Source organism: Xenopus laevis, chromosome 1S (genome assembly GCF_017654675.1).
Source record: "Xenopus laevis strain J_2021 chromosome 1S, Xenopus_laevis_v10.1, whole genome shotgun sequence".
In the NCBI taxonomy this organism is placed as follows: domain Eukaryota; kingdom Metazoa; phylum Chordata; class Amphibia; order Anura; family Pipidae; genus Xenopus; species Xenopus laevis.
The window spans coordinates 28,003,940-28,028,978 of NC_054372.1; the positions used below are offsets into that span (position 1 = coordinate 28,003,940).

General features: G+C 40.7%; 1 protein-coding gene across 3 annotated transcripts; it reads left to right on the top strand.

Moving 5' to 3' along the window:
* Positions 1-511: 511 nt before the first annotated feature.
* Positions 512-24,626, top strand: slain2.S (SLAIN motif family member 2 S homeolog). 3 transcript variants are annotated; one of them, XM_018243134.2, is made up of 9 exons: positions 512-1,120; positions 11,254-11,402; positions 13,358-13,525; positions 16,373-16,537; positions 16,644-17,003; positions 18,754-18,891; positions 21,646-21,726; positions 23,319-23,589; positions 23,979-24,626. In XM_018243134.2, exons 1-9 carry the CDS (start codon positions 738-740, stop codon positions 24,043-24,045), a joined length of 1,782 nt encoding a protein of 593 aa, XP_018098623.1. In that variant the 5' UTR covers positions 512-737; the 3' UTR covers positions 24,046-24,626. The 3 variants fall into 3 exon arrangements, with proteins under 3 accessions (XP_018098623.1, XP_018098624.1, XP_018098625.1); XM_018243136.2 differs by lacking the exon at positions 512-1,120 and adding an exon at positions 9,129-9,283; XM_018243135.2 differs by lacking the exon at positions 21,646-21,726 and having other exon boundaries at positions 541-1,120.
* Positions 24,627-25,039: the final 413 nt, after the last annotated feature.

Below are 25,039 nucleotides of genomic sequence, written 5' to 3' on the forward strand. Positions count from 1 at the left end.
AGGGAAGGCGTTTGGGGAGATTGGTATCTGCAAAGATGAGGCAATTAGTCGCCAGGCGACCAAATCTCCCCAAAACGCCCAGTGTGGCCTAACCCTAAATGTTGGGAGTAGGGTTGCCACCTGGACGTATTTTACCGGCCTGGCCGGTAAAAATGATGGTTGAGCCCAATGTTATTAATAGGGAGAAAAGATAAATATATAGGAAGGCCGGTATTTTTTTTCCAGAAAAGGTGGCAACCCTAGTTGGGAGGGATGCTCCCCAGGTGACAGGCGAATCTTTCCTATTTTACTTTACAGAAAAATGTGCAAATCAGTAAAAATTTGAAGAAGGCGTTTTCTCACATAAATTATTATTTGATTTTTGATACTTTTTTTCCACTGCACATTTTACATGCTATTTTTGGGCTACTTTTAAGTGCCTCTTGGCTAGTTTTGGGCTGGTTTTGTAGCTGATTTTGAAAACAAGACCTGGCAACCCTGGCCCAAATCAAAGATGTCAGCCTCGAGTCACGGGGCAGTTACAGGGCAGCAAAGACGCTCCCATTTTCTGGGAGGGACTCGAGGTGCTATGCCACGTCCCTTTACTGCGAGTTGGTGTCTTCTGAGGAGAGCTGCGATTGGATTGGTTGCAGGCGCTTGGTGGGTGCGGTCAGCGGGCGCAGAGTGAGTGGCAGTTGCCGTGAAGCGCCGGGCGATGTGTTGCTGCTGGGGCTGATACTGAGAGCGGCGGAGGAGACATGGAGGACGTAAACTCCAACGTGAGCGCTGACCAGGAGGTGCGGAAGCTGCAGGAGCTCGTGAAAAAGCTTGAGAAGCAAAACGAACAGCTCCGGTTACGTTCTAGCCACTCCCCGAGCTCTCCCCGGACACCCACCCCTGTCATCCACCCTCCCCGGGCACAGGCCGCTCCGACAGCCGCTTCTTTGCAACTTTTCGGCGGCTTGAGCCCGGGGCCTGTCCTTTACGAGAGAGACGGAGGGACAGGGGACGGGGCGGCATGGGAGGAAACCATAGAGGAGAGGAGGAAGGACGGGGAGAGCGGCCTCATGCTGGAGCAGCTACTGCCACTTCGGCCGGACGAGCTGGAGAGACTGGTGGACTTTGAAGAGGAGGAGAGCTGGTAATACTTTTATTCCACTGTAGCAGCTTACTGTAGCTCAACTGCAACTCCCATCACTGACCAGTCCTCTAACCAAACACTGCTTTTCTGCACAGTCCAAATCAATCTCATTCCCAGCAGATTTCCCACATACAAGTATGGGACCTGTTATCCACAATGCTCAGGATCTGGGGCTTTCCGGATAAGTCATTTGGATCTTCATACCTTTCGTCTATTAAAAATCATTTACATATTGAATAAACCCAATTAGGCTGGTTTTGCTTCCAATAAGGATTAATTATAACGTAATTGGGATCAAGTACGAGCTACTGTTTTCTTATTACAGAGATAAAGGAAATACATTTTTAAAACTTGGATAAATTGGAGTCAATGGGAAATGGCCTTCTCGTAATTCGGAGCTTTCTGGATAACGGGTTTACGGATAGTGGATCCCATACCCGTGCATGCCTCAGCGGAGTTTAAAGTTATTTGTAGATGTAATTGCCAGGCAGTGTCTGTTTATAGCCTCTGCACTGCTGGTTCTGACACCTGAAACAATGAAACAGTAGTCAGCTGATGATCAGATCTGACAGAGAACTTCTCCCACAGCTGGAATTACATCTACATATCACTTCACAATCATTTATCATTTAGGGTAGAGACAGATGAGAAGATTCGGGGAGATCAGTCGCCCGGTGACAAATCGCCTCTTCTTTGGGTGACTAATCTCCCCGAACTGCCTCCCGCTGCCTAGAATTTAAATCCGGGGTCGGACTGGGGGGCCCGGGGCCCACCGGAACTGCTGTCCAGGGCGCCTGGCCCCTACTGTGAAGCGTGGCCGACGCATAGTGCTGCAATCGGCGCAAGCGCAGGGCCGATTTTTTTGAGGATTTCAAAATGGAGAGAGGGAGTGTGGCCCGGCGGGGGCCCATGAGGGTCGGGGCCAGTCCGACACTGTAAATCGCCAGCGGGATGGCACTCGGAGCGCTTCGTTTTTGGAAGTCATCCGAAGTTGCCTCACGAGGAAACTTCGGGCAATTTTGGAAAACAAATCGTTCCGAGTGCGATCCTGTCGGTGATTTACATTCTAGCCAGCAGAAAGGCAGTTTGGAGAGAATTAGTTGCCCGAAGAAGAGGCGATTTGTCACCGGGCGACTAAATCTCCCCGTATCTTCTCGACTGTCTCTGCCCTTAATGTATGTTGCAAAGTCACTTAGAATTACATTGTGAAATAGGAGATTTTTTTGGGGTGTAGATCCCCTTTAAGAGTTGCTGCAGGTTGGGTATCCCTGAACTACCGGTTGCACTTCCTATCTGCATGCACTGGCAACATTGTATCTCTTATTCCAATGGCAATTGTATCCTGTATATGTCCAGCTGGATTTTTCAGTGCAGCTGCTGCTATCATTGGAAAGTTTTGGGAGTGACGTTCATAAAGATTTTCTAAAGAGCAACAGTGAGAATCAAACATGTTGCGACTGTAGGGGTACAGGGAGTTGTAGTCCAGTAACTGCTCAAGCTCTTTCCAGTTCATGCCTGATTACAGAGCAATGTGTAAATTAATCCAGGTTTATGTTAAGTGTATTATCCTTTGCACAAATCTATGGCTTAAAGGGGTTGTTCACCTTCTAATGAACTTTTAGTATACTGTAGAGAGTGATATTCTGAGACAATTTGCAATTGGTTTTCATTTATTGTTTGCATTTGTTTTTTAGTTATTTGGCTTTTTATTCAGCAGCTCTGCAGTTTGCAATTTCAGCAAACCGGTTGCTAGCGTCCAAATTACCCTAGCAATCATGCACTGATTTGAATAGACTCCGATATGAATAGGGGAGGGTCTGAATAGAAAGAGAAATAATAAAAAGTCGCAATAACAATACATTTGAAGTCTTACAGAGCTTTTGTTTTAGATGGGGTCAGTGTCCCCCATTTGAAAGCTGGAAAGAGTCAGAAGAAGAAGCAAATAATTCAAAAACTATACAAAAAAAAGGCCATTTGAAAAGTTGCTTAGAATTGGCAATTCTATAACATACTAAAAGTTAATTTAAAGGTGAACCACCCTTTAACGTTATATTGCTTCCGATTCCATATATATATATATATATATATATATAATACATTTGTGTGCAGCAGTTCATGAGTAGGAACACAAGTAAATTAACATTAGTAGCAGCTATGGGCCAGGCACAAGTGTATTAGCTGAGGCATCTGTTGATCTAATCCTATGCTGAAATAATCCTATGCTGATATAATCCTATAATACACTTGTCACCAGAAGGAAAAGGCTGTTCACAGGAGTCAGCATTTCCCTGAGTGCATTGATCTTACCCGGATGACTTGTCTGTGAGCAGCAGCAGCACTTAGAGCTGACATGAACATTATTTTTTATTATCAGTTAGAAGTATTATCATTCGGTATTGATTGAACAGCGTTACCCTGATGCCAATAGCAGTTTGCTTTTAACCCATATTAGAGAATATTGCTTGCAAAAACAGTTAGGGTCAGGGCACACAGGCAGATTCGGGGAACGCTTCGTTTGCTGAAGTCGCCTGAAGTTTCCTCGTCGGGCGACTTCGGAAAACGAATTGCTCAGAGCGCCATCCCGCCGGCGATTTACATTCTAGCCAGCAGGAGACAGTTCGGGGAGATTAGTCGTCCCGAAGAAGAGATTTGTCGCCGGGCAACTAATCTCCCCGAATCTGCCTGTGTGCCCTGACCCTTACACATTCTCTCCCCGTAGTTGCTCCCATGATTTGCCTGGCACAACAGCACCTATAAAGCTAACAGGGATGCGGCAGTAACTTTGTTCTCTTGTGTAGAAAAACAAGATGATGTAAAAAGATTGTCAGGCTTTAATGTGGGCTACATGCTAACGAAAAATTGTTTGCTGACTGTTCGGGGCAGATTTATGAAGGTTCGAAATGTAAATTAAAATTAGAATTTTCTTTTTTTTTTTTTTTTTGTGTGTGTCTGTCAAAACTCACAAATTCAAATTTAAAAGCACCAAACTCGAAGGTAAATTCATATGTGAGATTTATCACACCTTGACCATGGAAACCGTTCTATTTAGAAAATTCGCCACCTAAAACCTGCAGAGTTTGAAGATGTTAATTGCCTTCCTGACATTCAAGTTTTTTTTTGTTTGGCGGAAAACTTGATTCGATAAATAACTCCCCCCCCCCCCATTACTGTTAACATTAAGCACCCGTAAATGGCCCAATTCCCTGCAGCAGGAAAGTATTTGTCTGGAGCCTGAGTCACATGTCAAACTTTTACTATGTGCTATTATGTTGTGATGGCAGATTCTGGTAATTCCTATGTCAGAAGGATTATTATTAGTGGTGAGCGAATCTGTCCCCTTTTGCCAAAAAATTCGTGAAACTGCGAACTTTCGCAAAACACATTGAAGTCAATGGGCATTTTTACACGCAAATTTTTTTACGAGAGTGACAATTCTTCTCGCTCCAAATGCAAAGTCAATGGGTGTTTTTTTTTGGCAACTTTTTTTGCCCTAAGGGCTACGACACACTGGGCTATTTGGGGAGATTTAGTCGCCTGGCGACTAATCGCCGCGACTTTCCACGACCAATCTTCCCTGAATGCCTTCCCTCGCTCTGCGCCTGGCTAAAATGAAAAATCGCCTGCGCTAATCACACCCGGCGATTCGTTTTCCGAAGTTGTCTGAAGTTTCCTCGTGAGGCAACTTCGGGCGAGGATAGGCATTTGGGGAGAAAAGTCGCTGCGATTAGTCGCCAGGCGAATAAATCTCCCCAAATCGCCCAGTGTGTCCCAGCCCTAATGCATTCAATGGGCGTTTTTCCTTGTGGGAGTTTTTTTCTCCAAATGCATTAGGGTAAGGCCACACGAGGAGATTCAGGGAGATTTTGTCGCCTGGCTACTAATCGCCTCATCTTTTGAGCGACTATCTCCCTGAACTGCCTCAGCGTTTTTCCCCATAGGCTACAATGAAAAGTTGCCTGCGCTAATGCACACGCAGCGATGCGTTTTCAATAGTTGCCCAAAGTTGCCTCATTTCAACTATTGAAAAAGCGATGCGTTTTCAATAGTTGCCCAAAGTTGCCTCAGTGAGGCAATTTCAGGCAACTATTGAAAACGCATCGCCGCGTGTGCATTAGCGCAGGCGACTTTTCATTGTAGCCTATGGGGAAAAACGCTGAGGCAGTTCAGGGAGATAGTTGCTCAAAAGAAGAGACGATTAGTCGCCAGGCGACAAAATCTCCCTGAATCTCCTCGTGTGGACTAGCCCTTAAAGTCAATGGGCGTTTTTTCTTATGGCGACTTTTTTGTCCTAATGAATTAGGACTTTAGCACACGGGCAGATTCAGGGAGATTGTCATCTGGCAACTAATCGCCTCTTCTTCGGGGCGGCAATCTCCCCGAACTGCATTCCGCCTGCTAAAATGAAAAATTGCCTGCGGCAATGCACTCTTGGCATTTCCGAAGTTTCCTCGTGAGGCAACTTCAGATGACTTCGGAAATCAAAGCGCCGCAAGTGCATTGCTGCAGGTGATTTTTCATTAAGGCAGGGGGAAGGCAGTTCAGGGATATTGTCGCCCCGAAGAAGAGGCAATTAGTCGCCAAGGGACTAAATCTCCCCAAATCTGCCCGTGTGCTAAAGCCTCAATGGGCGGTTTTTTCTTATGGCAACTTATTTGTCCTAATGCATTAAAGTCAATGGGCGTTTTTTCTTATGGTGACTTTTTTGTCCTAATGCATTAAAGTCAATGGGCGTTTTTTCTTATGGTGACTTTTTTGTCCTAATGCATTAAAGTCAATGGGCGTTTTTTCTTATGGTGACTTTTTTGTTCTAATGTATTAGTCAATGGGCGTTTTTTCTTAAGGCGACTTTTTTCTCCTAATGCATTAAAGTCAATGGGCGTTTTTTCTTAAGGCGACTTTTTTCTCCTAATGCATTAAAGTCAATGGGCGTTTTTTCTTATGGTGACTTTTTTGTTCTAATGTATTAGTCAATGGGCGTTTTTTCTTAAGGCGACTTTTTTCTCCTAATGCATTAAAGTCAATGGGCGTTTTTTCTTATGAGCATTTTTCCGTGGCGAATTTTCCACATAAAGGAAAGAATTTCATATCTCATAGTTACATACGGGTGTATGCGTAAGTCCTCTGTATGGTAAGGGTACGGCACATGGGGCAGCAAAATGCACCAGTGGAGAAATGCTTAAATCCAACCAAGGAGCCTGTTACTAGTTGCGAGAAAACACATATTTGAGTGTTTTCTGGCAAAACTTCATCTGCTATAGTCATTTGCTGGAAAGAGCAGGCTTGTGTGTCATTAGGCTGATAAGAGATTGTTGTAACATTGTAAAATAACCACTGGTGTGTTGTGGTATGTTGGGGAAAATGCCTGTGGACATCCACAAAAATGTAGTAAAAAGCTTAATTTGCACCTGGATATACTTGTATACAAGAAATAGGTCCCAAAACATTCAAACGTTTGCTCCATTGCTATCAGCATTGCCCTGTAGCATCATATTTTGTTTCCATTCTTCCTCATTTAAATCTTTTTTTGCAGAGACAAACTTGCATTGCTTTAGGGAGACCAGGCTGTGTTTATGGAAGAAGTGCCTGGCGTATAGATAAAATGAAGTGCGTTGAGTCTCTATTATCCAATTATACTGGGCTGAAGCTGAACAGCTGACTCCCCCGTGGAACAGCTGCAGGGTGTCTTGCATTGCCTCCACTCACTCTCTGCTTCCATGGTGCTTAGATAAATAAACAGAAAAACTTACCCTTTAACTTCTGGATCTCTCCATATTCTAGGCATCACAATACCCACAATTATTTCTTAGCCGACATAGTTGCTGAGTATTAGGACCATGGAAAAGTAAAGGGATTTATCTTAAAGTGTGTAATTTTTCCACTGAACTGATTTTTAACATTCAACAAGTATTTACATAAGCCAATACTATTCTAAAAGCTGTACCTTTAAAGGAGAACTAAACCCTAATAATGAATGTGGCTAAAAATGCCATATTTTATATACTGAACTAATTGCATCAGCCTAAAGTTTCAGCTTGTCAATAGCAGCAATGATCCAGTACTTCAAACTTGACACAGGGGGTCACCATCTTGGAAAGTGTCTGTGACACTCACATGCTCAGTGGGCTCTGAGCAGCTGTTGAGAAGCTAAGCTTAGGGGTCGTCACTAATTATCAAGCACAAAATAAATTTGGTCTGTAATATAAGCTGATGCTACTGGGCTGATTATTAAATTCTGATGCTAGTTGCACTGGTTTCTGTGCTGCCATGTAGTAATTATCTGTATTAATTACTAATCAGCCTTATATTGTTGCATTTCTATTCTATGTGTACTGTATATTGTGAGTGGCTCCCTAATCTTAGTAAGTGACAGCAGCACAGAGCATGTGCAGTGAATCAGCAGAAAAGAAGATGGGGAGCTACTTGGGCATCTTTGGAGACACAGATCTTTACTGCTAAAGGGCTGTGGTTGCCTTGGGCTGGTACAGAAGCCCAAAACATAATGTACAACATTTCTACCTACTTCTTTATTTAGGCTTTAGTTCTCCTTTAAAGAGGTGACGCCAGAAATCAAACCTTTTTAACATCTATCATAACATTGTATTTGAATGCCATTTATAATTTTGCCATAAAAATATTTGCCCAATGCTTTTACATTTACTTTCTGATCCCCCATGTTCCTCTTTGAGGGGGCACTTTTAATGTACATTAATATTCTGAATTTAGTGTCAGTATCACTTTAAGCTCAGGCCTGCCATTGACGTGGTACCTTGGGGTGATTGCTGCCATATTGATGACTGATGTAATCGAGAGATAATGGTAAGAGCAACGCAGATGCCCTTTCTTGTTGTGTGCCAGCTTCCTGGATATTGACACCCATCTCTTAGGCCTCTTCATGCTTTTCCCAGTCCTTTTTTCTTTTTCTTCTGTTATAGGCACTAGTATTGTAATTGTTTTCGTTAAAATCAGATTGCTTGCCTAAAATACGGTATAAAAAAAATATTCCAGAGCCATTCCAGCTGATTAAACATGAGATAATCGGTGATATATTTTTTTTTTATTATTTGTCCATGACTACAGGAATGGGATCCCTTATCCGAAAACCTATTATCCAGTAACCTCCAAATTACGTCCCATGACTTATATTATCCGAATAATCTAAATTTTAAAAAATGATTTCTTTGTAATAATAAAACAGTACCTTGTACTTGATCTAAACTAAGCTATAATCAAGTCTTATTGTAAGCAAAAAACGGCCTATTGGGTTTATTTAATGTTTACATGATTTTCTAGTAGACTTAAAGAAACAGTAACACCAAAAATATTAAAGCGTTTTAAAGAAGACATTTTGTGTAAAAAAGTACCAGTGCATTATACTCATTTACATATAGAAGAATTGTGCTTAAAGGAAAACTATATCCCCCAAACATTGTAGGACTTTATAAAAAGATATTGCATAAAACAGCTCATGGGTAAAACCCTGCTTCATGTAAATAAACCAATTCCATAATAATACTGTATACTTTTCTAGCAGTACCGTATGTGCCATTGAGTAATCATAAATAGAAAATTGCCATTTTAAAAAATAAGGGCCGCCCCCTGGGATGGTACGATTCACAGTGCACACAAACAAATCAAACAAACTATACTTGTTAGGTCACATGAGCCAATTAACAGACAGAGTTGTGTATTTTGCTTCCACACTTGTTCCTACAGTATTTCTGGTCAGGTGATCTCTGAGGCAGCACACAGACCATCACAAAATGGGGGTTCAAGGCAAGAGATGTAAAAGGGCAATATTTACTTAAATATATATATACCAGTTTGATATGATTCTTTTATGATGTAAACTATCTGTTGCTTAAGTATTCATTTTGGGGGGGGTATAGTTTACTTTAAAAAAAAAAGTATTTTAGCTGATTTATTGAATATTTTTGCAAAAACCCTAATAATCCCTCCCTTCCATTTCCGGTTACCTGAATTCCCAGGATGTGCAGGGGAGCCGGTGGCTCTGAGCTCACTGCACTGTCAGCAGCTAGCAGGACCTGATAGGGAACTGAAGTCTGTCTGTGCTTGTGTGACTGCAGGGCTGTGATTGGCTGGGTCATCTTTAACTTTATGGGCATGTTACAGAATGCCCTTTTCCCAGCAACTTTGCAATTACTGGTCAGTATTTTTAAGTTAGAAAATGTTATCGTTTTTGAAAATATATGAATGTTCTAGTTGTTCCTCTTCTGCCTCTTTATAACTTTCAAATGGGATCTAATTGTTGTTTTTACTTATCTTTTTGTGCTAGCCCCCTCCTATTTATTTTCTGTCTCTCTTATTTACCACCGCCTGAATGCTGGGGTAAATAAGACCCTAGCAACTAGTCAGCAGCAGAAATACCAAACTGAAGAACAGCTTAACATAAAGCTGAACAGCTACAAAAAAACACATAAGAATAAAAAATATTTGCTAACGGTCTTGGAATAGCAACATCTACATTATACTAAAAGTGAATTTAAAGGTGTCTACCCCTTTATTAGTCATTGATTCAGTCTCTCCTCTCTTTCCAGCAGTGATACTGTAAATCTCTCCAAACTGATGGCTAGTATATGGTCTCTCTTCTATATGGTCTCTTTCAGCAGTATAAAAACAACTTAGCGTCATTGCTCTCATTGGGGCTAGAATTTTGATTTTTATACTTTACTCCTACAGCATGACTGGATATCGCTCCCCTCAAATTATTGAATCATTTAGGGCATCTTTCCTTTAGGGCATGGGTTACCTTTAAATTCATTTTAAGTATGTTATAGAATGTCCTGTTCTTAGCGACTTTTTTCTGTCCAGCTTTCCATTAGGGGTCACTGACCCTGGCGGCTATAAAACGGTTGCTTTTCTTTCTATTCACGCCCTCTTATTGCCATCTGCATTTTATACTACTGCCTGGTTGCTAGGGTAAATAAGTCCCTAGCAACCATATAGCTGTTGACATTTCAAACAGGAGAACTGAGTAAAAGGCTATATATGTTTTGAAAAATAGAAATTGAAGACTAACTGCACATTGTCACTGTGTGCCTCACACTGAAAGTTAATTTAAAGGAGAACTACCACTATAAACACCACAACACTGGGCACAGGCTATAAGGGGTTTTTTTTGTTTTGTTTTTTAACTAGAAAGCTCAATTTTTTTTTGTGGGGAAAAAAACTAAATTATTTTGAGATTTATTATACCCAGAGCCTGTTAAAAGTCCAAATCCAAAAATACAGGTATGGGTCCTGTTATCCAGAATGCTTTGGGCCTGGGGTTTTCTGTATGATTGATCTTTCCGTAATTTGGATCTTCATTCCTTAAGTCTACCAGAAAATCATGTAAACCTTAAATAAACCCAATAGACTGGTTTTTCTTCCAATAAGCCAGGCTGAGGAAGCAGACTAATCTTCTGTATAAATGGAAATACATATTAAGCACCCACAATTGTATTTTGTGTTTTTAGTAATTGTACTAGTTCCCCTCTAACAGTATGGTGACTGTCATCTGACTAGAGTCTATAAGATTGAAGTGCTGCCTCCATTGCTCTTTAGACATTTTTTTTTTTCAAACCACTAATTGCATCGTTACGTCGCCAACGAATAAAGTCACGAATGTCCCACGAAATTCACCGGCGTTTCATTAGCAAAACATTTTTCTGCATGCTCACGTCAAAACCGCCGCACGTCAAACACTATTCGGACGCCCATTGACTTTTAACACCGACGTCCGTTTTTGATTTTTGCGAATTGTTCACCATTTCACGAATTTTGCTGGAATTTTTCGGCGAAACGGGAGAAATTAGCCCATCACTAATTGCTGCCAGTTGGCTCAGTTGTTTCACGTGTATTGTATTTGCAGTTCAAAATGGCTGGTTTCCTGAAAATTGGAAGAAAAGAAAATTGCAAATGTGTTTAGAGGATCACTCTGAGGAACTTTACATGAATTTATTTTTATAGGTTTACATTTACTTCGGTTGTACATGTAGATCAGTAGACATGCTTTGTTGTTGTATACATTCCTTTGCCTGCAATTCTCTCAAATGTATCTTTAAAAATACCTTGCATGAAGGAAATTTATATTCTTTTCTTTTAATTTTTTTTTTTTTAACTTTTTTTTATAGGTTGTATACATCGCCAAAGAAAAAGTTAACACCTTTTCAAAAATCGATGAGTCCACTGGTTTGGTGCCGTCAAGTTTTTGACTGTCCTAGTCCCGATGTGGAATGCGCAAAAAAGTCAATTAACCATAAGCTTGAACAAACCATGTCTGGTGAGTAATCTGGTGACATATTAATATGAATTCAGTTGCCAAATGCAGTTCTGTTTTATTTGTTTTTCTTTGGGGCCAGAGCATACACAGCCTTAAAAAACGCAGTAACTGACTTGTGCTGCATGACAATTTGTTTTGGCCATTTAATATAGTTGCATAGTAATATAGAGATGTAGAAATTTTACGCCTATATGCTTTGCAGTTTTTTTTAAGCGAGTCTAAAATCTATATTTTTTTTTTCTTTGACCAATTTCTTCACTTTTCCTGTGGGATGTACTGTGCTGGTACCAACAGACTGGGGAACAGCTTTTCTTCTTTCCCACTCTTTAGGCAGATACAGTTACAAGTACCCGGAATACATGCCCTACTCACAGTGATTTATATAGCTGCACTTAAAAGGACAACATGTAAGCGCCGAACGCAGGTAAAATGCAACTTGCGTCTCAACCTGCGTTCAACGCTTACCGTATATACTCGAGTATAAGCCAGTTTTTCAGCATCCAAAATGTGCTGAAAAAGTCTACCTCGGCTTATACTCGAGTCAGCGGGCAGTAGCTGAGATTTCAGTCACTTTTAATCATTCCTATACCAACAGTTCGCTTGGGGAGAGACTGCAATATCACACAGCGCCCTCGGTTGGTTATATGAAAAAATAACAGTGCGCCCTCTGTTGGTTATATGAAAGAATAACAGTGACTGCAATATCACACAGCGACATCTGTTGGTTATATGAAAAAATAACAGTGCGCCCTCTGTTGGTTATATGAAAGAATAACAGTGACTGCAATATCACACAGCGCCCTCTGTTGGTTATATGAAAGAATAACAGTGACTGCAATATCACACAGCGCCCTCGGTTGGTTATATGAAAAAATAACAGTGCGCCCTCTGTTGGTTATATGAAAGAATAACAGTGACTGCAATATCACACAGCGCCATCAACTGCAAACAACATGAATAAGTCCTCATAGAATGTTGGCTTTTGTGAATGCATACCTCCCATCTGTCCCGTTTTCAGAGGGACAGTCCCTCTTTTGACCGGTCAACCCGCAGTCCCTCATTTGTACTGAAAAGTCTCAATTTTCTCTGCACTGAACAGCCAAAAAAAGAAACAATGTTTCTAACTTAATTGACTTTTGGCAGAGAGCCCAGAACAGCCATAGAGACAGCCACACATCTGAGATAAGCAAATAAGTATTTGGAACAATATAAGGTAACGGGGTCTCTTGGGTGAAGTTTAGACTCACAGGTTAAAGGGCAATTCGTCTTCATTAGCAAAACTGTAATAACTGAAAAAAAAACACAGAAAAATTTTCAAACTTTTATAACCTGCCAAATTTTGTAAAATGAACATGGTAATTAGGGGGTGTGTCCATAAAAATGGGTGTTGTCAAAAAAATTGCCAACTTTTTTGTCCTTTTTAGTTCCAAAATGTTGGGAGGTATGTGAATGGCATAGGGAAATTAGTAAGCTTCACTGGGACAGTGATGTGAATGATGTAGAAACTCTGTACAGTGCTGTGGAATGTTGGCTTTCCAATATAAATAAATAAAGAAAAAGAATAATCTGATCAAGGATCCCCCCCACTCTGCCTTATTTTCTCTTGGTCCCACAGCAGCTGTATATTTGCTAATACTTTCCAAGCCAACTCTCATGGTCACACCTGAATTAAGGTGGGAGAGTTGTCCTTTAAAGTACTCCATTTATAAAACACTGCCCTATAAAGTAGTCTCTTCCATTCCACTAGACCCCAATGCTCCTATTTTTAGGAGTATGATCCAGTTTGGATGCCACTATCTGAAACACACTGAGCATTGTGTGGGCACTAGAGATGCTATTTAGTCTATAGTCTATATTGCTCTAACATTAGAAGTCTTGTATTCAGTAAATTCTGTTTTAGTCTAATAGTTAAGCAAACATTTTTATCATTTTTTGTTTTGTTTTTTTTTCTTTAGCCAACAAGCGTCCGAGTATGTACAGCAGTCCCTATAACACAAACAGCTATGCTGGTTCTTACAGTCCAAATGCAACTGGGAGCCCATACAGTAGTGGATTCAATTCCCCATCCTCCACCCTTGTGAGACCTCCAATAGTAAGGCAACTGGTACTGCCTAGTAGCACAGGTGAGTACATTTTGCCACTGACATTAAAGAGGCTGTTCACCTTTAAATTAACTTTAAGTATGATGTAGAGAGTGATATTCTGAGACAGTTTGCAATTGGATTTAATTTTTTATTATGTGTTTTTTGAGTTATTTAGCTTTTTATTCAGCAGCTTTCCAGTTTGCAATTTCAGCCATCTGGTTGCTAGGGTCCAAATTACCCTAGCAACCATGCATTGATTTGAATAAGAGACTGGAACCAATAACAATAAATGTGTAGCCTTAAAGAGCATTGGTTGTTTAAATGGGGTCTATTTGAAACTTGCAAAGGGTCAGAAGAAAAAGGCAAACAAGTAAAAAAAACTATAGCAAACAAATAATGAAGACCAATTCATAAGATGCTTAGAATTGTCCGTTCTATAAGAAACTAAAAGTTAATTTAAAGGTGAACAACCTCTTTAAGTTTAGGTAAATCTTTACAGAACACAAAGGCTGCATAAAGATAAGAGACAAATTTACATTTGACAGAATCCTGCGCAAAAGATTTGGTTGAAAATAAACTGATTCAGAACCCTGATTTTCATGTGAGTGCAACTTACAAAACTGCCTCATCTGTGAACCAATATTTGTCATCAGTTGGCCAAAAACTTCCTTTGGTATTGAGGATTGGATTCCACTCAAACTAAAGGTGGCCATACACGGATAGATCCGCTCGTTTGGCGATGTCGCCAAACGAGCGGATCTCCCTCCGATATGCCCACCTTGAGGTGGGCAATATCGGGCTGATCCGATCGTGGGCCCTAGGGCCCAACGATCGGATCCTAGCGTTCGCCAAACGGGCGGTCAGATCGCGGGACCGCATCAACGAACAGATGCGGCCGCGATCCGACGGGATTTTTAACCCCATCCGATCGAGATCTGGCCGACTTTCGGCCAGATCTCGATCGGGGAAGCCCGTCGGGGGCCCCCATACACGGGCCAATAAGCTGCCGACTTGGTCTGTCGGCAGCTTTTATCGGCCCGTGTATGGCCACCTTTAGGGTGTGCTCAAGGTTGTGGTTGTTTTTTTTAATGGTTACGATTCAGCCATATCCTGAATTTCATGTATCCCTAGACCTGAACTCTGTATAGAGCAACAACCAAGCAAGAAACAACCAGTTCATATAACATTCCACATTGTGGATCATTTATTCTACTTCATTATCCTGATGATAAAATCTTTATACAGAGGTGAATGTGTGTAAGCAAGGAAACAGAAGAAGAATGGAATTATCTCTCCACAACCCAAGAGACAACATCATAACAGTTTGCTTTCCCTTTCATCCCAATTAAACTTCTCTCTGGTCTCACAAATGAATTATCATTGTTCATAATGAAGAGGAAGCGGAGCAAGAACATTTAGGCAAATGAGAACATTCTCTCATATATACCTGACCTGACCTGTAGACTTACAGTCTAAGTGGACTGGAATTAAATACATTGTTCTGCTTGCAGTGATTTATATACAGTTATTTTAAGAGGTGCAGGTAGTGTGTAAGGGCATACAAGTCTTATATTTCTACTAATAATGCAACTGGAGGTCCTTTTAAACAAACTGAACTGTAAAATTTGTGGGCCATTTCTTCACTCTTCCTGTATTTTTAATATTGTAGATAAAACATAATTTTAAAGGGGGTTGTTCACCTTTGCGTAAGAGAGTAGTATTCTGAGACAATTTGCTTTCATTTTTTATTATTGGTGGTTTTTGAGTTATTTTTATTCAGCAGCTGTCCAGTTTGCAATTTCAACTCTCTGGTTTCTAAGGCCTGAATTACCCCGGCAACCATGCATTTATTTGAATAAGAGACTGGAATATGATTCGGAGAGGGTCTGAATGGAAAGACAAGTAATAAAAAGTAGGGGTGTGCCGAAGCCACTATTTTGGATTTGGCCAAACCCCCGAATCCTTTGCTAAAGATTTGGCCAAATACCGAACCAAATCCTAATTTGCATATGCAAACTAGGGGTGGGAAGGGGAAAACATTTTTTACTTCCTTGTTTTGTGACAAAATGTCACGTGATTTCCCTCCCCACCCCTAATTTGCATATGCAAATTAGTATTCAGGTTCGGTCGGGTAGAAGCATTCAGCCGAATCCAAATACTGCTGAAAACGGCCGAATCCCGAACCGAATCCTGGTTTTGGTGCATCCCTAATAAAAAGAAATAATGTATTTGTAGCTTTGCAGAGCATTTGTTTTTCAGATGGGGTCATGGACCCCCATTTGAAAACTGGAAAGAATCAGAAGAAAAAGAAAAATAATTTAAAAAAAACTATAAAAAATTAATAATGAAGACCTATTGAAAAGTTGCTTAGACATGGCCAATCTGTAACATAATAAAAGTTAACTTAGAGGTGATCCACCCCTTTAAAGTAGAGCTAACCCCCAATAGTAAAAACCCCTACCCACTACCCTATGCGGGGGAGGGGGGACTATGTAGGGTAGTGGGTAGGAGTTTTTTAATTGGGGGACTTAGTTCTCCTTTAATCGCACCTTGTTATGGAAATGTTTTGGATATAGTAGAGTTAACATGAAATGTATTGAACCTAAACTGCTCGTTTATTTCTATTAGTATTGGGGGGGGGGCTTGGCTGCTACATTTACAAGTAGTTTTGCACAGATGCCCAATATGGTACACACTTCTTAATATTTAGCTTTTATTACTCAAATAAAACCATTTAAGTATGTGTTTCATAGGACTACAAGTAGTTTTGCACAGATGCCCAATATGGGGCACACGTCTTAATATTTAGCTTTTATTACTCAAATAAAACTATTTACAGCAAACAACTTGAACATGTTTCTGCTCTTTTTCCCTTCTCACCAATAGGACACTATAAATATTCTGCTGATAGAAACTTGCCTCCTGTGAGTCCTCAGGAATCCACAGAGAGTGAGCTCAGCACTTCTGAGATGGACGATGATTCTGTGGGATCAGGTTATAAGCTAAATGATGTCACAGACGTCCAGATTTTAGCGAGGATGCAAGAAGAGAGTGAGTATTAATTATTTAGAGATGATTTATACATCTTCAGTTTTGTTCTGTCCTGTTTTCAGCCCTATAATTAGATTTTGTCATATTTATCACTCTCACATCCAAGGTCTCCGGCAAGAGTATGCAGCCACTGCATCACGTCGTAGTTCTGGCTCATCGTGTAACTCTATGAGAAGAGGGACCTTTAGTGACCAGGAACTTGATGCTCATAGTTTGGAAGATGAAGAAGAAGGGGTTCCACAGCCAATGCACCTTTCTGTCAACAGATTCTCTCCTTCTCCACGTCACTCACCTCGCCCTTCCCCTAGGCATTCGCCGAGAAATTCTCCCCGCTCAAGATCCCCTGCGCGAAGCCTGGAATACAGGGGAGTCTCTCCACAGCCTATGATAAGCCGTTTGCAGCAACCTCGACATTCACTTCAGGGCCATTCATCTGAACTGCAAACTAACGTAGTAAAAACTGAAGGTATGTGCGAGCCTAACCATGCAACAGTTTCATATATGAATGGTGTTCCTATTCTTTAAGTATGTGTTTCATAGGATTACAGCAGACCAAATGGGCGGCACAACGATGGCTAATTAGAAAAAGTAAATATTATTTTATGATAAATTTAATGTTTTCAAGTGGAAGATTAAATGGCTTAGGGTGGCCATAGACATAGAGATCTTCTTGTTTGGTGATGTCGCCAAATGAGCGGATCGATCCCCGATAAGCCCACATTGAAGTGGTCGATATCGGGCTGGTCCGATTGTGGGCACTAGGGCCCAACGATCGTATCATAATTGATCCGATAAGGGTCGTCAGATCGCGGGACCACATACACGCATAGATGCGGCTGCGATCCGACGGAATTTTTTAACCTGCCTGATCGAGATCTGGCCGACTTTCAGCCAGATATCGATCGTGAAAGCCCGACGGATGACCCCACACACGGGCCCATAAGCTGCTGAGTCTGTCAGCAGCTTTTAGCTCCTTATTCTGACACATTGCAAATAAAGTGGCATGGCATACAAAGGATAGGCCACCTTTTAGTATGTTATAGAATGGCTTATTTGTAATAACTTCTCATTTGGTCCTTATTCTTTTATATTTTATAAAATTATTTGCATTTTTTTCTGGCTCTCTACATCTTTCAAATGGCGATCAATGACTAAAGCAGCATAAAAATGATTGCTATGTGTGGCTACAATGTTATTGTACAATGTTCCATCTTAAATGTAACCTATCTTTATTTTTCTCACCTATTCCCTCTTTCTAACCATTGTCTGGTTGTTCGGGTAAACTGGATATCTGATAAAACAAGAGAGAGCTGCTGAACAAAAAGCTAACTAGTGAAAAAAACCAAAATGAATACAATATTACTTTTACATCATACTAAAAGTAAATGTAAAAGTAAATGTAAAGGCCGGCTAGCACTTTAAATACTAATCTTATATTCAGAAAGGAGCACAATGTGAATGCCTTGTGTGCCCTTAAGCAGATTTATGTAGATTGCTCTGGCTGCTGTTTAGATAATCTGATATTCTTTACTGACAATCTCCCAGTGATGTCAGCCAGCAAAAGTTGCACTGGAGGCAGGGATGAAAGAGCAAGAGGAAAATACATTCATTTCTTGATATTTCCATGGGACAGGTACAGAAGGAGTGGGCCTTTAAATCCGCAGGATTACTAGAAAGTATATTTGTAAAATATACAAATAAGAGGCAGTTTTGTTATGTTTTAAAACTAATAACACTTCATTGATTGTTTAGTGACTATTCTGTGCGTTTCAGGGAGTGTTGTCAGATCAACCAAACACTAACAAAACAGCTGATTCTGCATGGCTTAAGGTCCCTATACGTATTCAGATTAGAGATGCACCGAATTTGGGATTCGGCTTTTTTCAGCAGGATTCAATCAATCCTTCTGCTGAACCGAATCCTAATTTGCATATGCAAATTAGGGACGGGGAGGGAAGTGGCGTGACTTTTTGTCACAAAACAAGGAAGCAAAAAATGTTTTCCCCTTCCCACCCCTAATTTGGATTTGGTTTTGTTCGACATTCGGCCGAATCTTTCACAGATGATTCGGGGTTCGACCAAATCCAAAATAGTGGATTCGGTGCATCCGTAATTCAGACACTAACTGCCGACTTCTCCATTATAGACTTATGGAGGGGCATGATTTTCAAAATTACTAAAAAAGCTAAACTTTCCTTCTACTTGTTTCCTTGCAGATAAACTGAGGCGCAGTCTTCCTAACCTCTCCCGAGCATCAGGGATTCAGACGGTGGAGCCTGTGAAAAACAGCAGAAGTTTTGAATCAAATCTACAGGTGCCAAATGGAGGAGCATCCCATGCACCAAGCTCTTCCAGTAAGTATACGTTATCCAGCTCTGTACAACAGGCAAAATACTGACTCAGGTTCTCTCCATTGGTATTGTTTGAGCTGCATGGATAAGGGAAACTTTTTCTCACCAGTAGCTTGTTATTCTATGTTGACCACTTTATATGCATGTATATATTTCTGTCTTTCCATAAACTCAGTGCAAGTGACAATATTTTTTTTTTTTAAAGCATATGTTTTTATTAATTTTCAACAGGGGAAGGGGTACAAAATAAAAGGGGAAGGGTGCAAAGATAAAGAAATAATTTAAATGATATTAAACATATACATTTCTGTCTGTTGCGTAAGTCAGCATCATGTATCATATAGCAATTACACTTCAAATAACCATTAAGAGCATTCAAGTGTCTTAAGAGAAACTGATACCTCTCCTTTTCAAGGATCCTGTTCTGGGTGTGAGTCTAACCAGGGGGACCATATTCTCTCAAATTTGGAAGGACATCAAGTGACAATATTTTTTATGGGTCCACTAGAATGTGATCTACAGCTGAACAAAAAAAGCTGCATGTGGCCCAGGGGCTGCTTGTTTGGCATCAGTGTCATTTGAAGCACACAGTTTTCCAAATCAATAACCTGTTCTCCTAATGCATGAAGTTCAGTTGTGTTCAGTCTGTAAGGGCAAGGCACTGCAAACTGCATGTTTACTGTTTTCACTCTATTATCTCTGTAACCTTGTTAAAAATGAAGTGGGGCCATTACCAACTACTTGACTCAAAAAGGTACTCAAACAGAAAATGTCTAAAAACCCCTGGCCATAGGGCACATATACACTATGAATATTAATTCAACTCAGTGAACTGGAGGCCCCATGGGCAATCTGCTGGATCCCCTGTGATATGAGCACATTTCTGTTGTTGCAATCTTAAAGGGCATGTAAAGGCAAAAAAATAAAATCCCATTTTTACTTTCTTTCATGAAAAAGAAACCTATCTTAGAAATTGTCAGATGGTCCCTAACTGCTGAGCAGGGAAACAATCATACTTATGAACAGCAGGGGGAGCCCCCGCCTTACTTCCCAGCCATGCAGAACTCAAGCAGCTTTGTTTGTTTCCCTGTAGAGCAGTCAGTGACTGTGTAGAGAGTTGTATTGGATTTTATTTTTTCCTTTACATCCCCTTTACTGTTTCCAGCTGCAGGGACACAGATTATGGAGCCAGAATTAAACAGATAAACTGGGATTCTATTTGGAGGATTATTTTGCTGCAGCCACTGGTTCTGCAGAGTTGGAGAAAGTTTGTATTAAACAATACAAAAACTATAAAATCCACTTTAGATTACATTACAACACAGGACCCAGTGCAGTCTGTATATTCTAAATATTAATCAGTCTTGCTGTATCGGCTTCTGGCAGAAATTATTTAACTTGTGCTGTTTTGGTAATTTATGATGATCCCTAAGCAGCCCAGACCACACTGAGCATGTGCACAGTCTTAGTCTTGCAAAGATGTTTAACAAAGTTACAATATAGTGACCCCCTGTGGCCAACTTTGAAAGCATAAATCATTTGTTTGATTAGGCTTGTGGTGCAGTAAGTTCATGTTTATGTTTAGTATACAAAATACAGCAATTCTAGCCTTATTCTATTTTAGACTTTACTTCCCCTTTAAGGCATTCCTAAACATGGAAACCCTGTGTGCTAACCACCCGAAAAATAGAATACAAGGAGCTATGCGCAATATGTCCAGCTTTCTATTGTTCTGATTATTCAAGCAAAGAGCGAACAGCAGGAAATAACTGACTCCGCTTCATTTCCTCATCTATTAAAACAACATATACTGTACTAGCCAATATAATACATCAGCAGATAAGATTTACAAGCAGGCCCGATCTCCAGTCTATACATGGATAATACTTGGGAGTGGCAGGACACCATAAAGGCACAGAAAATGATCAAGCTTTATCCACATATGGCAATATCTTCATAGTTAAGTCGCTATAACCAGCTACCATCAGACTGTGGATTTCTTTTATCTAAATTTGAACTTAATAAATATCACAAGTCTATAGTGTAAAATAAAATGTAACCACAGGGCTGGGAGCACAGCAGTGTCTCTGGAATGCAGAGACATAAGGAAGAACATAAGTACAACAGTGCATAAGAAATCTAGTTACTGTGAATCAGATCCAGATATGTGGGGCTACTGACAGCTGCTTCTTCATGGTCCACAAACAAGTCCTGCTGTTGTACAAAGTGTGTATGTGAAAGTCACAGTGGTGATCAGATCATTCTGTAGTGGTGCAGTGAGTCACTTAATAGTGTGTATTGTGTAGGTTCTCACTCCAGGTTTATTATAACTAATTATGGCTACAGCTGATTAATAAGAGAGCCACAGATGTCAACATTGGTCAGTGTATTGCCAGAAAACTGCAACGTTATTATGTCATGCTGGCATTGTCACTTCTGTGTGTTCCAAGCAAATTCTCACACCCTTTCACTCCTGTAACACTATGACACCCTTGCACTTCTCTACATTTTTCAGTATTTCACAGAGGAATTGGCTCAGTTCCTTCCCTGGCCATTACTGTTTCACTGTGTTCACGTTCTAAGCTCCCACAGGCTTAATGACACTTCTCTTGGGCTGCCACTTTTTCCTCACTCCGCATTAACAATCATAACCTATTCACACTTACACATACAGCCCTACTCCTGCTCTTGGGCATCTTTCATTATGTCCTATGCCAAAATATTCAAGGACCCAGTTAACTCTACTTTGTGTTTCAGCTTCATCAAAAAGACAAATACACATACCACGCGCAGCTCAGAAAGCAAAACAGGTTGTTCCCCCTGCAGCCCTTAATAAAGGTAATAATCTACCCAGCCCGTGAGCTCTCTGACCTCCCGTTTTGCACAAATACCTCCACAACATACACATTTATATATAGATCAAAGTATCCTCGTGGCCTAAATGACACAGGTTGATGCATCATTCCAATATGCAGGGTTACCGGAATTACACTCTGATTTTCTGAAACGGCAAGACTTGTTGGAAATTAACATTTCAAATGGGGCCCAATAAAAGTGACTGACGTGAATATGAAAGCAGAGTTAGAGGGACACATTATACAGCTATGGGACCTGTCATCCAGAATGCTGTGGACCTGCGCTTTCTGGATAATGGATCTTTTCATAATTTGGATAATCATACCTTAAGTTTGCTATAAAATCATGTGCACATTAAATAAGCCCAATAGGCTGGTTTTGCTTCTAGTAAAGATTCATTATAATGTAGTGTGGATCTTGTACAAGGTACTGTTATAGTCATACAGAGAAAAAGAAAATAATTTTTAAAAACTTGGATTATTTGGTTAAAAGGAAGTCTATGGGAGACAGCCATTCCATAATGCAAAGCCAGATGACAGATCCCATACCAGTACTGGGCGATTATTGTTTATAACTGTACAAGACTGTAAAACAGAGGTGCAAGGGTGTCCCCATGTCTGTCAGTTTCTTTGTTTTGACTCGTCTGTCCGATATCTTGTGAGGAGCATAGGGAGGAATGATGTTCTTTCCACTTCCGGATTATGGTCCCAACGGTTTTCATTGGAACATCCAGAAGCTTAGAAATACGCCTGTTACCAATGCCATCAGTTTTGCAACAATAAGACTGCGAAGGTCTTGAGAGAGAGAGAGCTCTTTGCTTTTACCCATCATGAGATGCTTCTTGTGTGATACCTTGCTAATGAGAAACCTTTTTAGAGCAGAGACACACACTCTGATTTGGGGAGATTGCCTTGTTATTAATCGCCTCTTCTTCGGGGCAACTAATCTCACCGAACTCCCTGCCGTCTTCGGTTTCCGAAGCCGCCCAAAGTTTCCTTGTGAGGCAACCAACTGCTACCCCGCCGGCGATTTACATTCTAGTGGCGGGAGGCAGTTCGGGGAGATTAGTCGCCCCAAAGAAGAGGAGATTAGGGATGCACCTTTTCCTTGTTTTGTGACAAAAAGTCAAGTAATTTTACTCCCCACCTTCAATTTGCATATGCAAATTAGGATTCGGTTCAGCCGGGCAGAAGGATTCAGCTGAATCAGAATCCTGCTGAGAACGAACGAATCCTGGATTCGGTACATCCCTAGCACTGATAGGGGAGCAGGATTGCTTTCTAAATACTGACAGATTTCAGCAGATATCTTTGCTTTCCATGCCTTTTTTGCATCTCCTTTTCACTTATTCCCTGTGTCATTTCACTTTATTCCACATAACTTCATTGATGGACTTGTTTGTTACTTGGGTTGTTATCAGCATCTGGTATAAATTTCATGTCAGTAGCACCTTTAGAAATATATTTACTGAGAAAAACTCTAATGTTGCAGGTTGCTCTGGGTTTACTGACATGGGACTATTATAAAATTCAAAATAATGGGAACTATATTTACTATATTTCTGTTCTTGACAGTTCCATCGCCATGCAAATTCCGCTCTCCCACATCTCTGTTAACATTACGACAACCAATGAAAGCGCTAACCAATCATGGCTCCCAGATCACACAAGAAGCTGCCACTGTTATGCAAAACAACTCTTCTTTACCTCTCACTAGTCAGCCTTCTGGCTCTGCTAGCCCAGTAAGAACTGGCTCTGCAATAAGAAGTGGCTTACCCAGACCAAGCACACCCTCAGGGGGAAATATACCAGTGCCTCGCAGCAAACTTGCACAGCCGGTGCGGAGGTAAGTGGGTTTCATTTATTGCTATTGGATTCTGTATATTATGACCGGCAGTGGCGTAACTAGTTGTTACTGGGCCCCATAGCAAATTCAATTTAGGGCCCCAAAATATTTATAAGTTGGCCTATTTTACCAAGATATATTAAAATTGCTAATTAATTAGGGTCTCACTGGGCCCCCTACACTCCTGGGCCCCCCTGCAACCGCAGGGTCTGCTTCCTCTATAGTTACGCCCCTGATGACCGGGATAAATATGAACCTCATAGACAGGCCCAATAATGAGGTTAAGAACACACCTGTATATATACTGAGAACCCCATTCCTAATGATGTGCTTGGTATCCGTCCTACACTATAAGCTTACTGTTGTTGCTACTATGCTTCTATTTTCAGATCTTTACCAGCTCCCAAATCCTATGGCAACATGAAAGATGACAGTTGGAAGGAAGGCTGCTACTAAACAGCAAAATCCCTGTGTTTTGTTGTTGAATGAACTCAATGCCAAGATAGCAGCCGATGGGACAGTTGGGGATTTTTCAAAGTCATCCAGGGCCCTCTGTCCATAAATTAGCACAAAGGGCAGAGAAAAGGAGCACTTTATTGACATTTACCATCACTCGTGTTTTAGCCATGCAATCACTTCACAAGGAGGAAATCCCTTCCCTTTTATTTATTTTTATTCTGTGTTTTAGTTCTCCTGGCTTTACTGCACACCTTGACTTATTTAGTAAGGAAAGCAGTCTTTTTGCTACTTTAATGCCAAAGAACAATGTCCTAGAAATATACTTGTTTTATTTTTTTACAAGACGTTCATTTACAATTATTATTGCTAAAACTTGGCTGCAGTATGTGCAGCGCTACAATCACTGACACGTCATCGTTTTGCAACGCGTCAGAATTACAAATCAAATGTTTGGTTTAGTTTGGAACCAAGTCTTGGATATTTTATAACTGGGCTCCTGCCTGCTATTACTGCTTCAGTGTATTTTGATTGAGTTTTCTTTGCTTATTGCAATTTTGCGTATCAAGTAACAAAAGTTACTCATCTTTTTCAATCTGTATTTATTACGTATGTAATTAAGGTGCAGTACATTGTGACTGTCTAGAACAAGCGAGGCCCTCGTATGGCTGACCATTTTTGCACTGATCTATGATTAGGAGAGCCAAGGGCTTCATGCAACAGAAATCCTTATGGTTGTATTTACAGTAGATGAGAACAGGTACCTGTTTGCCAAAGGGCTTGAACAATCTTTTAAAGGAGAACTAAAGCCTAACTAAAGAAGTGGCTAAAAATGTTGTACATTATGTTTCGGGCTTCTGTACCAGCCCAAGGCAACCACAGCCCTTTAGCACTAAAGATCTGTCTCCAAAGATGCCCCAGTAGCTCCTCATCGTCTTTTCTGCTGATTCACTGCACATGCTCTGTGCTGCTGTCACTCACTGAGCTTAGGGAC

Excerpts from the sequence above, each read along its gene's own strand:
- slain2.S (XM_018243134.2), top strand. The coding sequence starts at position 738 with ATGGAGGACGTAAACTCCAACGTGAGCGCTGACCAGGAGGTGCGGAAG. Across the intron at positions 16,538-16,643 it reads AGCGAGGATGCAAGAAGAGA|GTCTCCGGCAAGAGTATGCA; the intron begins GTGAGTATTAAT and ends CTCACATCCAAG. Across the intron at positions 23,590-23,978 it reads CTTGCACAGCCGGTGCGGAG|ATCTTTACCAGCTCCCAAAT; the intron begins GTAAGTGGGTTT and ends TTCTATTTTCAG.